The 12,854-nt window shown below is 61.7% G+C and overlaps 1 protein-coding gene, 1 long non-coding RNA gene and 2 other non-coding genes across 8 annotated transcripts in view; 3 read left to right on the top strand and 1 right to left on the bottom strand.

Annotated features, from left to right (window-relative positions):
- Nucleotides 1-483: 483 nt before the first annotated feature.
- LOC116539160 lies at nucleotides 484-4,501 on the top strand. 4 transcript variants are annotated; one of them, XR_004263932.1, is made up of 4 exons: nucleotides 484-1,021; nucleotides 1,603-1,650; nucleotides 2,788-2,872; nucleotides 3,874-4,501. It is a non-coding gene; the product is annotated as an uncharacterized LOC116539160 (long non-coding RNA). The 4 variants fall into 4 exon arrangements; XR_004263930.1 differs by having other exon boundaries at nucleotides 501-765; nucleotides 3,937-4,501; XR_004263929.1 differs by having other exon boundaries at nucleotides 502-1,021; nucleotides 3,937-4,501.
- LOC116539239 lies at nucleotides 2,146-2,277 on the top strand. The gene has a single exon (XR_004263956.1). It is a non-coding gene; the product is annotated as a small nucleolar RNA SNORA17 (small nucleolar RNA).
- Nucleotides 2,952-3,087, top strand: LOC116539238. The gene has a single exon (XR_004263955.1). It is a non-coding gene; the product is annotated as a small nucleolar RNA SNORA43 (small nucleolar RNA).
- Nucleotides 4,412-12,854, bottom strand: part of DIPK1B (divergent protein kinase domain 1B) — an 11,770-nt gene continuing 3,327 nt past the window's right edge. Inside the window, exons 2-5 of one of the 2 annotated variants that reach the window (XM_032261821.1) lie at nucleotides 10,878-11,012; nucleotides 6,997-7,104; nucleotides 6,728-6,904; nucleotides 4,412-6,077 (exon numbers count right to left, since the gene is read on the bottom strand). In XM_032261821.1, coding sequence (XP_032117712.1) covers nucleotides 5,265-6,077; nucleotides 6,728-6,904; nucleotides 6,997-7,104; nucleotides 10,878-11,012 — 1,233 coding nt within the window. In that variant the 3' untranslated portion in view covers nucleotides 4,412-5,264. The remainder of the gene's footprint in view (nucleotides 6,078-6,727; nucleotides 6,905-6,996; nucleotides 7,105-10,877; nucleotides 11,013-12,854) is intronic. The other variant, XM_032261822.1, reaches the window with a different exon arrangement.

A 12,854-nucleotide genomic window follows, 5' to 3' on the forward strand; every position in this document is an offset into this window, starting at 1 on the left:
GGATCCGCAGCCGCCGCGGGGCAGCCTCAGCCGCTCCCGGGGTCCGACCCGGCTCCCGCCAGCCTCGAGCCCGCGCCAGGTCCGGAGGGCGGGCGGCTGCAGCGCCACCCGCGGAGCCGGAGTCTCACCTCCGGGACCCACGCGCTCGCGGAGCGTGCCCCCGACCCGGCCTGGGGAGCCGTCGCCAACACGGGGAGCCGCGCGTGTCCGCGGCGTGCCCGGCCCCCGCGGCGGGCTCCGTGGGGCGGTCGCGGAGCAGGACACGGGTCACGACGCTGCCGCTGCTCTGCGTGGCGAACCCACGCGCCACCCGCCAGCCGCGGAGCTGCGCCCACCTGCGGGCACGGGGAGCGGGGGTGCAGGGAGAGCGGGGGCTCCGGGGGCCGGGGAGCGGGGCCGCGGCGGCTCGGGCGGGCGCGGCGGGGAGGCTTGACCCTCACGGGCCGCCGTAGGCGCTATAAAAGGCGCGGCGCGCCCTCCCCCGACCTCTGCGCGCGCCGCCGGCTGCCATGGCGGGTGCGCTCCTCGCCGCCTTCTCCCGGGCCCTTCCCAGCCCGCTCCCCGGCTACCGCCCTGCAGCGTCGCTCTCCCGGGCGCGGCGCGCTCGAGGGGGCTCTGCTGCCGGGTGGGGGCTCCGGGTGCGAGGCGGGGGCGGGCGCTGACCTGGGGCGTCCTGGCCGCGGGACGCGGGACTGGGCCCCGGAGGAGGCGCCGTGCTGTGTCCCTCCCCGCGCCGTTTCCAGCCAGGAAGCTTCGGGAAGCCTGGTGAGAGTCCAGTGCGCGAATTCGGACCTAAGCGGAAAGCGGCCCGCTCGCCCGCGCCCCTTCCGCCCCTGCTGCTGCGCCCCCGAGTCGCGGAGGCTTTGGGGACGTCGCCGCGAGTGTCGGCATCTTCGAGAAATGGATTTCTCGTGCTGTGTCCACGCGTCGGGTGTTTCCGTGTGACCGGCCGCCCAGCGGGAGGCTGTCGTGGCGGAAGGAGTCCGGTGACCGCCGGACCAAAGACTGTTTTACAGGACAGGTGCGCGCCTGTCCTTGGTGGGCATCCGCCTCGTGGTCCTGGTCCCTGGACACCTGCAGGGGATCAGCGTTCCGTGGCCATTGTTGTGACTCAACTTCCCCTCCTGCAGAGTAAGCAGAGAGTAAGCGGAGGGAGTAACATGAGTCGGATTGTTCTAGAATGGCCCTTAAGACAGGGAGCTTTTGGTGGCAGGGACCTTTGGTCCGCCTTCCTGGAGATCAGATGCAGCAAATCTGTCTTTTTTTCTCTTTTTTGAGACAGAGTTTTGCTCTGTCTCTCAGGCTGGAGTGCAATGGCGCGATCTCGGTTAGCTACAACCTCTGCCTCCCTGGTTCAAGCGATTTTCCTGCCTCAGTCTCGCGAGCAGCTGGGATTACAGGCGCCAGCCATCACGTCGGCTAATTTTTTTTTTTATTTAATTTTTTACCAGAGACCGGGTTTTACCACGTTGGCCAGGCTAGTTTTGAACTCCTGACCTCAAGTGATCCGCCTGCCTCGGCCTCCCAAAAAACAGTCTTTGTATGATGTCCCTCTGTGGTGTTTGCAAGATTTGTACAAAATTGGGATTTATTTTTCTCTAGGACATCTGCTCACTGGAAACACACGTGCGAGGGGTGCTGGGGTGTTGGGTAAGTTGGTGCTGGACCAGGGTAACCCCTCGTAACCGCCGCGCCCTCTGCCCTTTGTAACTAAGCCCTGCTATGTGACTTTTTTTTTTTTTTTTTTTGAGACGGAGTTTCACTGTTGTTGCCCAGACTGGAGTGCAATGGCGCGATCTCGGCTCACTGCAACCTCCGCCTCCTGGGTTCAAGCAATTCTCCTACCTCAGCCTCCCGAATATCTGGGATTACAGGCACGCACCATCATGCCCAGCTAATTTTTGTATTTTTAGTAGAGACGGGGCTTCACCTTGTTGACTAGGATGGTCTCGATCTCTTGACCTCGTGATCCACCCGCCTCGGCCTCCCAAAGTGCTGGGATTATAGGCGTGAGCCACCGCACCCAGCGTGACATCTTCTGTGACTGGAGGGACCTGGAGGGACCGGTTGGTCTTGCGTTCATATTACGGCTAGAAGCGCTCTCTCCAGGGGAATAAAAAGGAATCATTTCATCTTCAGCCTGATGCTGCCCCTAGAGGCGTTGCAGATGTGGCTGCTGTGTCACATATGTGTCAATAGGTGGCAGAGATTAGAGAGGCTATGTCTACGGTCAGCGTTCTGCCCCGTGAACGTTTGAATGTTTCATAGTCTGACACTCCTGATTTGTGGACTGGGCATCTGTTTTCCTGCACTGGCATCGGGGAGAGGCTGGGTCTTGTGAGTGGGCTTTCTCACCCTCGTGCCATGCCATGCTGGCCGCGCCGGTCGCTAGAGGTCTGAAGGGACAGTGGGAAGGTAGAGGGTGCCCTCACCAGGAGAGCCTTCATTAGTGAGTTTTTTTTTTTTTTTTTTTTTTGAGACGGAGTCTGTCACCCAGGCTGGAGTGCAGTGGTGCAATCTCAGCTCACTGCAGCCTCCGCCTCAGCCCCCCTGAGTAGCTGGGATTACAGGCACGTGCTGCCATGCCTGGCTGATTTTTGGTACTTTTAGTAGAGGTGGGGTTTCATCATCTTGGCCAGGCTGGTCTTGAACTCCTGACCTCGTGATCCGCCTGCCATGCCACACACCATGTCAGGATCACAGTGGACGGATGTTTCCGTTAATAGCGGTAACAACAGTCCCTTGTTGTGTTGATTCTGTGCCAAGCATTCTTGTTCTTTAACACAGGAAGGAGGTGACTTAGCCTGTGATGGACTTCCAGTGTGAGCAGTGGCCAGAATGACGAGGCCAACCGGCCCCAGCCTGGATCAAGGTAAGAGGCAAGGCTGAGGCTGGCCCTCCCTCCTTCCCTCCTTGGCTGCCGAGTGGGTGTGAGCAGCTGCCCTGCAGATGCTGTCCTGGACCTGCCGGCACTGCAGACAGTTGCTCTGCTGTGCCTGTGACGTCGGGGCAGAGAGAAAGTGGCGATTTCTACACTCAGTGTTCCGGGGCCAGTGAGCACTGGGAATGGTTTATAGCCTGACATGTCTCAAAGCCAAAGCCAGGCGCATTTGGGTTTCCGCTCTGGAAACCACCTTACCTGGTTTGCTCCATGAGGGAGGGGCAGCAGCATTGCCGGGAACCCTGAGGCATAGATATGTATAAATGAGGTGTGAGTGTGGATCCACTCCCGGGCCTCGTTCTGGAAATGGTTCCGTAGGTCTGTCTGGGAGGCCTTGGGCAAGTGTGACCAAGACCAGCTGAGCTGGGATGGACAGGCTGTGCCCTGTCCAGCAGTACCAACGTGGGGTGCAATTCCTGTGCACACAGCAAGGGCCCTGGGTAGGGGTCTGGAGGTGTCTCTGGGTCACTTTGGAAACAGGATTCCTCTTCCCAAAATGGGTGGGAGTGGGGGTGCAGCTGCATGTCCTGCAATGCTTGGGGCGCCCCACCGTGAAGAGTGCCCTAAGTCAGCAGTGCCAGTGTCGGACTTAACGCTATGAGGTCGTATCAGGAAAGATAACTGTAAACTACTACTATTGCACCACTTTGGGAGGTAGAAGCAGGCGGATCGTCTGAGGTCAGGAGTTTGAGACCAGCCTGGCCAACAGCCTCAAACCTCATCTCTACTAAAAACACAAAAGGTAGCCGGCTGTGGTGGTGTGTGCTCTTAATCCTAGTGACTCGGGAGACTGAGGCAGGAGAACCGCTTGAACCCGGGAGGTGGAGGTTGCAGTGAGCTGAGATCACACCACTGCACTCCAGCCTGGGCAACATAGCGAGACTCTGTCTCAAAAAAAAGTTTAGGGAATTCATAAATTGTATTCCCTGAAGGTCATTTGGTGAATCCAGGTTAAAGAAACCTGGTCTGCGGCACTGTCCTTGTTCATTTTTCAGGTGCAGAGGCCGGGATGTGGGCGCAGCCCTGTGCCAGGAGGCTGGCTGGAACAGAGGTACAGGCCTCACTCCCCCTGGGAACTGGCACCCGGGGTGTTTGCAGCCTGAGAACCCAGCTTTCCACACGCCCACCTACCCCCAGGGCCACAGTTGCAGCTCCTGCTCTGCTTTCATTCCAGGGATGGGCAGGCTGGCATCGGGAAGCCCACCGCCTCTGCCTGGGTAGTGCTGTGTGTTCCAACCGGCCAGGGGGCAGCTGCCGGGACCACCCCTCCATTTTAGTGTCCCGATTCTTAAGTTCTGCCATTGTGGTATTCTGGTGGAAAGAAAGAACCATTTGGCTATTTTTGAACTGCCTGGAATCTAGGATCCTGAGTTAGTTATTTTTTTACTGTATTGGAGTCATCTTGTTTTTGTTGTTTTTTCCCCAAGGGGGAAAAATCTACATGGAAAACATTTATTTTAAAATACAGGATGAAGTGAATTAGAAGATTTAATGCACATTTCCTCAAGGATAACATTTCTGTGTTGGCAAAATTTGAGAATAAATGGGTCTGGAACGGAATGTATAGTGTCTTGACTCGTCCATTGCGGAGCAGAGCCGGCACTGAACGGTATTCCTGCTTTGGGGTCTTCCCGCCCAGGTCCTTGCCTGTCCCCCTGGGGGATGGTTGCTGGGTTCCCTGGGCTACTGGGGAGAGCACAGGGCCGGAGAAGATGGCCATTGCGAGGTTGTTTCCCAGGGAGTGAGTTCTACATCTCAGAGCTGGATTTTGTAAAATGTTTTCACCACATCAGTCTGCTTCACTAGAATGCCTTTTTCTTGGCCTGTCGTGCCATGGTCCAGGTTTGGGGTCCTGGTCATTGGTTCCTTCAGAAGCTCCTTTTTGGGGAACTGCCCTGGCACCTTCAGCAGTGTAGGGCAGGCAGGGGCTCTAGAATAGACCTCACCTTTGACTGACACTGGAGGGCTGCCTCCCCAGGATTCAGGGTCCCAACCCCAGTCTGGGTGCCTGGGCCAGGTAGTATCCACAGTGGGGCAAAGGGTCCCATGCGCAGCATTGACGGGGGTCAGGGTGCTCAGCCCTGGCCATTACATAAAAGCTGTTTATTTACATCATGTTCTTCAGAGTAACAGGGTCTCCTGCCTCTGCTCTGAGCTAGGATGTCCTCATGTCTGTGGTGTGGAGTCCAGGGCCCTGACCTCAGGGGAGTGATTCTGCAACAGCATTTAACATTTCCGACTGATTCCTAGAGGCGGGGCTGGACCCCGGCACCAGGCACCAGGCCGGCTCCAGGAAGGTTGGCCAGGGCCCCCTGCTGCCACATCAGGAGTACTTGGTGTTGGAGATCTTCTTCCAGAGCAGGGTCTTGAGGTGGCTGAGCACCAGCGAGTGATGGGCCTCCACCTGGCTGGCCAGCCCGCTCAGCGTGGTGCAGGTGCGCAGCTGTGTGCCCAGCTCCTCACGGAGGTCGGCGGGCGCGCCGGGCAGCAGGTAGCCCCGCAGCAGCGCGCACACCTTGGCCAGGTTGGGCTGGATGAGGTCGCCCTTGCACTGCCGCATGAGCCTGTCGCATGGGGCCCTGCAGTCGCGCCCGTAGGTGCAGTCGGCGCTGTGCTCGCAGCGGCGGCCCTGCAGGAAGCGGCGCACGGCGGCCTCAGGGGCCACCTGCTGCAGGTCAGCCATCTTGAAGTCGTAGGTGGCCGTGTAGCCCACGTTGGCCAGCGTGGTCTCGCACATGTAGAAGGTCCCGTAGGCGCCGTGGAAGAGCTCCTCCACAAACTCCAGCAGGCCGATGGCGATCTTGGCCCGCCACGGCCATGCGGGCCCCAGCCACTGCTGGAGGGCACCCTGCAGTGCCGGCGGCAGCAGCGGGCGCAGCAGGGGGGGCAGGGCGGCCGCGTGCCAGGCACCGTGGGGCACGCCCTCGGTGAGGTAGAGGTCCCCGCAGTAGCCCAGCAGTCGGGAGGCGTGCTCCTTCTCCTGCAGGGACAGCAGCAGCAGGAACTCGTTACGCTGCAGCAGGGCCCACACGGACTTGGCTTCCGCCAGTGACACCCGGTTGTCCTTGTTGAAGTCGGCCATGAGCAGGACCTGGCCCACCAGCGCCGGCAGGGAAGGCAGGTCGCCCAGGTTCGCCTGGCATTTGGGACCAAAAGAAAGGAAAACCCGTTGACTTGGTGTCTGGGAGCATGACCTGGTCTTGCCCCAGTCCTCCCGGCAGAGCGGGTTGCAGGCCAGACCATCACATCTGCCTGGTCACGGGTCCCAGCCGGCAGCCACACGGGTGGAGGAGGCAGCAGCGATGTGCCCACTCACCCTCTGGCCTGTGCTGCGGCTGCCAGACAGACCTCCCGGCAGCCTTGGGTGCAGCTGGGGTGCTTGGGGTTGGGCACCTGGGGAGAGAAGCCTCAGCGCTTCCCAGGATGAGAATCGGCAGCCAGAGGGCATGCGCTGGCTGAAGCCCGGGGAGGCAGCCCCTCTCCGCACGCCCTGGTCTCTACTTGGGGCACCTGCTGTGCTAGACCCGTGGCCCTGGACTGCAGGAGCCTCCTCTTGACCTCAGGGCCTCAACTGCCAACTTGCCGGTCCCCCCAACCCCTGCCCCCAGCCCTGGAGAGGCTCCTTCCCTGCAGGGCCCCTGCCCAGGGGCTGGGGGCTGGAAGGTCTGCCTGGGGCCCACTTGACCCATCTATGCCTTTGCACTGGGCATGCTGGTACCAGGGCCGCCTGCTGGGCACATGCCCTGGTGCGGATTCCTGCCCAGCCCCCCAGGAGAGCTGCCTGACCTTGAGGAAGCCGAGTGTCATCTCCCGAAACTCCTTGATGGAGGTGCCTCGCGTGGGCTTGTCGAACAGCACCAGCTCCCGCCGGGGGGCCGCGTCCGTCTGGGCCTTGGAGTCCAGCGCCTCCTCGATGCCACACTTGATGGTCACATCCTTGTCTCGCCAGAGCCCACTGTATACCTGGACAGGGCCACAGGACCTCCGTGCAGACATCACCCTCCCCCTGCACGGGCGCATCAGCCCCAGGCCCCGCTCCGCGCCCGAGGCCATACCTGTTGGCCGGGGGTCACCGAGAGGCAGGTCCTCCACTCCACCAGATGCAGCTCACACAGGTCCTGGCAGATGGAGCCCGAGATGATGCCCTTGTGGTACTGGTCACACTGAGGGGACAGGTGCAGGGTGTGTGTGCACGGGGCGGGCAGTCACACCTCCGCCCTGCTGGGCCCCTCCACACTGAGGGGACAGATACAGGGTGTCGGGGGGAGGCGGTCACACCTGTGCCCTGCTGAGCGCCTCCCCACTGAGGGAACAGGTGCAGGGTGTTTGGAGGGGGCTATCACACCTCCGCCCTGCTGAGCCCCTCCGCACTGAGGGGACAGATACAGGGTGTCGGGGGGAGGCGGTCACACCTGTGCCCTGCTGAGCGCTTCCCCACTGAGGGAACAGGTGCAGGGTGTTTGGAGGGGGCTATCACACCTCCGCCCTGCTGAGCTCCTCCGCACTGAGGGGACAGATACAGGGTGTGGAGAGGAGGCGGTCACACCTCTGCCCTGCTGAGCACCTCCCCACTGAGGGGACAAGTGCAGAGTGTGGGGGTGCCAGCCACACCCCCTGCCCTGCCGAGCCTCTCCCCACACATCTGAAGCCCAGCTGCACCCATTCCTCTGGGACCCCTGGGGGGGAGGGACCACGGGCAGGGCCAGGTGGGTGGGAAGGGGGCATGGAGGGCCAAGCCCCCATCACCGTGGTCACTGCCTCAGCACCCACTGGGTCCCTGTTCTTCGGCCATCTTTTCTCAGACCCCCAAACTGCCAGAGCTGGCGACTGGGCTGCCTCCAGCCCACGCCCATCCCTGAGCCACGCTGCGGGCCCAGCACCCACCAGCTGGCAGGGGCCTCCACTTGCTGCAGTTTACAAGCTGCCAGCCCCTCACACAGGCAGTGCTGGGCCCTGGCGCACGCCATCGGCGGCTGCAGGGTGGGCCTGTTGGCTGCAGGGGCAGCCCCACCGACCCCCGGTCTGGTCCCGTCCCGTCCCCACCATCCTGGATCCTGTAATGACAGCAAAGTCAAGGCCACGGCCTGGACATGAGACAACACCACACCCAGTGGCCAAGCTGGGCCAGGGCCGGAGGCAAGAACCTGGAGGCAGCTCTCCCGCCAGCAGCCCCGGCTCTCTGGACCATCCAGGCATTGGCTGGTGAACCAGATTCACCCTGTCCCGTGTCTACACCACCAGCTGCAACTGCGCTCTCCCTGCCTGACTCTTCATTCCTCTCGGGGGACGCCCTCTGCCCGGGTCAGTCAGCGAAGAATCTCTGAACTTGGTTTCTATCGTGATGACTGGAGCCCCGACCTCCGCCTCCTCTCCCAGCCCCACGTGGCCAATGCCCAGGCTCAAGCGCCATGGCTGTTATCAGAACTGTTTGTCAAGGCTTAGAAATGGACCCCCGGGGCCCCACAGTGACTCCCCGGCCCGCCCTTCCTGGTCCCACAGGCCCCCTCCTTAGCCACAACCCCAAGGAGACACTTAGTGGTAATTAAATCAGGACTGGGGCTGGCTGCTGCCGCTTCCCAGTCCCCAGCCCAGCTCCGGGAGCCTGGCAGCCCCTGAATCCCAGCGCCTCACGGGAGGCAACAGAGCACGGAGCTGGCCCACCCCTCTGCGGGCGGGGGAGAATTTCTGGATGTACAGCCTCCGTTGCCATGGAGCCTGGCCGAGCAGGCTTGGAGGGAGCCGGGAAGGGAGCTTCAGAACATCCCACCCTCCAGGGCTGGGGAGGACGGAGGGTCTCCTGCCTCCCCCACCCCCCCCAATTCCTCCATCCCCCACGCCGGGTACCCCAGGGATGGGGACAGAAGTGAGATGGGCCAACTGGAGGCCAAGGACCCCCCACGTGAGTCGTGAAGGCAGCGTCTGTGCCAGCAGCACAGAAACGCCGTCTCTTCATCCAGACGGAAAAGGAGGATGATGGGAACGTGCACTGGTCCAGCCCTCCACCTTGCAGGCAGGCCCTTCACGGCAAGGTCCCTCCCGTCCCCAGACAGCCCCCTGCGCTCGGAGCCCCAGACCGGCAGGAGACTCTGCTCCTGGCACAGGCTGCCCTCTGCCAGGCTAGGACTGGGGCTCCAGGGTCCCCCAGGGGTGGGGAGATGGGGCTGCCCCTCGGTCCTGGGTGCCTCCCTGCACCTGGCAGGGTGGGAAGGGGCTTCCTCAAAGGCTGAGGCAGGGTCGGGGAGGGTGTGCTTGGCCTCCTCGGGCACCCGAACCCCGCACATCGCTCCCCAGCCAGTCCCTCTTCACCCAGCCTGTCTCCTGTCTGCAGCAGGGCCCGGTGGGACTCAGTGCAGTTCTTGGCCTCTCGAGGGCCCTGGTGGAACCCGGGACTGGCCCCGCACTAATGCCACCTCGATGTGTGAGCTGGGGCCAGCCTCTGCGCCTCTCTGAGGCGTCCAATGCCCCCATGAGGCAAGGCAGTAGCCTCCTCTGGAAAGGAGGGGATGTCTCCATGGTCCCGAGGTAGCTTTGGGAGAGCTGGGCTTGGCCTGACCTCTGGGAAGGCTATGAGCAGCCATGGAGAGGCCGCTGTGCGAAGGGCCAGGGCGCCCTGGGAAACTGAGGCTGCAGCTTCCTGTTGTTTGGGGGACACCTCCTGCTCCTCAGCAGCCTCTGCAGCCAGGCACCCCGTAGTGGATACTCGGAACCCTCCTGGCAATGTGAATCCTCTGCCCACTCCCACCCGCCGCCCCCCTCCCACCCCAGCCTGGAGGTTCAGCCCCTCCACCTCCTGTCCTTCCGGGAGTCCCCAGGGTGCACGACTCAGGGTGCAGCCTTCCCCACCCATGGCCCCAGGATAAGCCCAATGTACCACCCCATGCCACGCTGAGCCTAGAGGCCCCCTGGACTTCGAGGGTGAGCAAGGCCTAGTGCCAGGGGCCTGGAGCCCTCCCATGGGCTGGCATGGGTTCCATACAAGTCCTGGGCACAGAAGACCCCATACCCCACTCCCTCCTGCCACCTCTGGGCCTTTCCACATGTAGCCCCTATCATACACAGCTCTGTGGGGCACAGGTTTGTCCACGGCCACCTGGCTTCATCCACCACCCAGCTGCCAGGAGAGGCCCCTCCCCATCTGACAGAGGGGGCGCTGAACCTGGGGTCTCCCTGCGCCCAATCCCCTCTTCCATGACCCATAGCAGCTGCTGCTACAGGGCAGGCCCTTCTCTGCCCAGGCCCAGCCCCAAGGGGAACAGAGCTTCGGAACCCTGGTCATTGGCCAGGCCGGGGTCAAAATGCCCTGGGGGAGCTGCCTAGCTCTGGGCGAGTCCAGGGTCTGCCAGGAAGGTGGAGCTGGAGCTCCCCTCCAGCTAGTCACAGGACATGGAAAGAGGAGCCCGGGGGTCACCTTGGTGTGGACTCGTGGCCTCGCTGGCTCCCAGACACACACATGCTCACACACGCCAGGGGACTTAGCCCTGTCTCCCTGAGGGGGACGCTGTGGAGGACACCGCCCTGCCACCAGCCTTGGAGACCCCTGGTCCCAGGGGAGCTAGAAAGGCCACTGAGGCCAGCGTACGGGGGCCTCCATCCCGGCCAGCAAGGCCAGCTGCCCACCCACCCCAGGCTTCCTGCTAAGCAGCCTCTCTCTCAAACGTTTCGGGAGTCTGCCCTGCTGTCTGCCCCCAGCCCCCATGTCTCCCCCATCCTCCGCTGGAACCCCATCCTCCTCCCCGTGCTGAGGCAGCCCCCCCATGTCTCCCCTGGGCCCTGTCCTCCACACCCAGCCAGGGGCAGGTTCGCAGATTCCACCTGGAAACCCACACGCCTCATGGGCCCTGGGTCGGGAAGGAAGGTGTCTGCAGGGCCTGGTGCCCCAGCATGTTGAGCAGCAAGGGGGCACAGCCCAGTCCCCAGCCCACACAGTGACACTTACAATGACCGCCTGGCAGACGTGGCCGCGACAGAGCTCCGAGTAGGACGAGTAGCGCGTGTACACCAACCAGCTGCCCGCAAACACGCCCAGCCAGGCCAGGAAGACGCACCTGACCCTCAGGCCCGGGAGCCGGCCCTGTGGGGGAAGGGGCCACGTGAGGACCGCCCTCGGGGCGCCCCCACTCCCCACAGAAGGGGCCTCCGGGTCCACCCGTCTTTGCCTGCCACCCCCTTGGCCAGCTGGTGCCCCCATCTTCTAGAACCACCCCCAGCTCAGTGACACCCCCCTCCTGGCTCTGCCTCTCCAGGGTCACACACCAGGGGCTGCAGGGGGTGGAGGTGGGGGCAGGTACAAATAAATGTCAAAACCAGGGGACCACCAGGTGGCCGATTCTTTCCTTTGCTGAGCGAAGACATTTTTACAAACCTTCCTGTCCTGACCTCATTTTGTAACTGTCGCCTCTGCACAAGGCAGGTGAGCAGCGCCCACCAGGAGCACTGCTGCCCATATTATCCCCACTGTAATGCAAACTGCTGGGAAGTCCCGGCCGGACCAGGCCAGCAGGGAGAACCAGGTTTGGAGAACGGGGCTGCCGGACCCCAACCCAGCCACATCCAGGAAGCCTTTAAGAGACGCAGGTCCGAGGTGCAGGGGCTCACGCCTGCAATCCCAGCCCTCTGGGAGGCTAATGCAGGTGGATCGCTTGAGCCCAGGAGTTTGAGACCACCCTGGGCAACAGAGTGAAATCCTGGCTCTACAAAAATACAAAAATTAGCTGGGCACAGTGGCTCACCCTGTAATCCCAGCTTTCTGGGAGGCTGAGGCAGGTGGATCGCTTGAGCCCAGGAGCTGGAAACCAGCCTGGGCAACATGGTGAAACCTCATCTCTACTAAAAATACTAGCATTAGCCGGGCATGGTGACTCACACCGGTAGTCCCAGCTACTTGGGAGGCTGAGGCAGGAGGACCGATTGAACCCAGGAGGTGGAAGCTGCAGTGAGCTGTGATTGCACACCAGCTCCAGCCTGGGTGGCAAAGCGAGACCCTGTCTCAAAAAAAAAAAAAAAAAAAGACGCAGATTGAGACACCGACGTTCACAACGGCCCAGCGGTGGGCAGTGCTTGAGTTCACAGTGGGGGATGGACGAGCAGAAGCGGTCTGTCCACCTCGGAGCATGACTGCACCCTGAGAAGGAAGGAGATCCTGACAGTCACCGCCACAGGGAGGAACCCCAGGACGAGAGGCTCAGTGACACGAGCCGTCACCAAAGGACAAAGCCTGCAGGACCTCACTTACACGAGGTCCCCGGAGTCACCAAAGCCACAGAGACAGGAAGGAGAGTGAGGGAGCCGGGGGCTGGGAGGGGCGGGAGTGTGTGTTTGATGGAGACAGAGCTTCGGTTTTGGGGACGGAGAGCCCTGTGGACGGAGGGAGGCGGTCGCCACACAAGGTGAATGTATTTGGGGCCACTAAGCTGCACTTTGCCAGGCTTAAGATGACGCATCTTATGCTATGTGTATTTTACCACAATTAAAAATTAAGGCCGGGCATGGTGGCTCACGCCTGTAATCCAAACACTTTGGGAGGCAGAGGCAGGTCACCTGAAGTCGAGGCCGGTGGATCACCTGAAGTGCAGAATTCAAGACCAGCCTGACCAACATGGAGACACGCCGTCTCTACTAAAAATACAAAATTAGCTGGGTGTGGTGGTGCACGCCTGTAAGTCCAGCTACTCGGGAGGCTGAGGCAGGAGAATCATTTGAACCCTGGAGGTGGAGATTGTGGTGAACTGAGATCACGCCATTATACTCCAGCCTGGGCAACAAGAGCAAAACTCCGTCTAGAAAAATCCAAAAGTTGGCCGGGCGCGGTGGCTCAAGCCTGTAATCCCAGCACTTTGGGAGGCCGAGGTGGGTGGATCACGAGGTCAAGAGATCGAGACCATCCTGGTCAACATGGTGAAACCCCATCTCTACA

Source organism: Sapajus apella, unplaced genomic scaffold (genome assembly GCF_009761245.1).
Source record: "Sapajus apella isolate SASKATOON/1434 unplaced genomic scaffold, GSC_monkey_1.0 scaffold126, whole genome shotgun sequence".
NCBI lineage: Eukaryota > Metazoa > Chordata > Mammalia > Primates > Cebidae > Sapajus > Sapajus apella.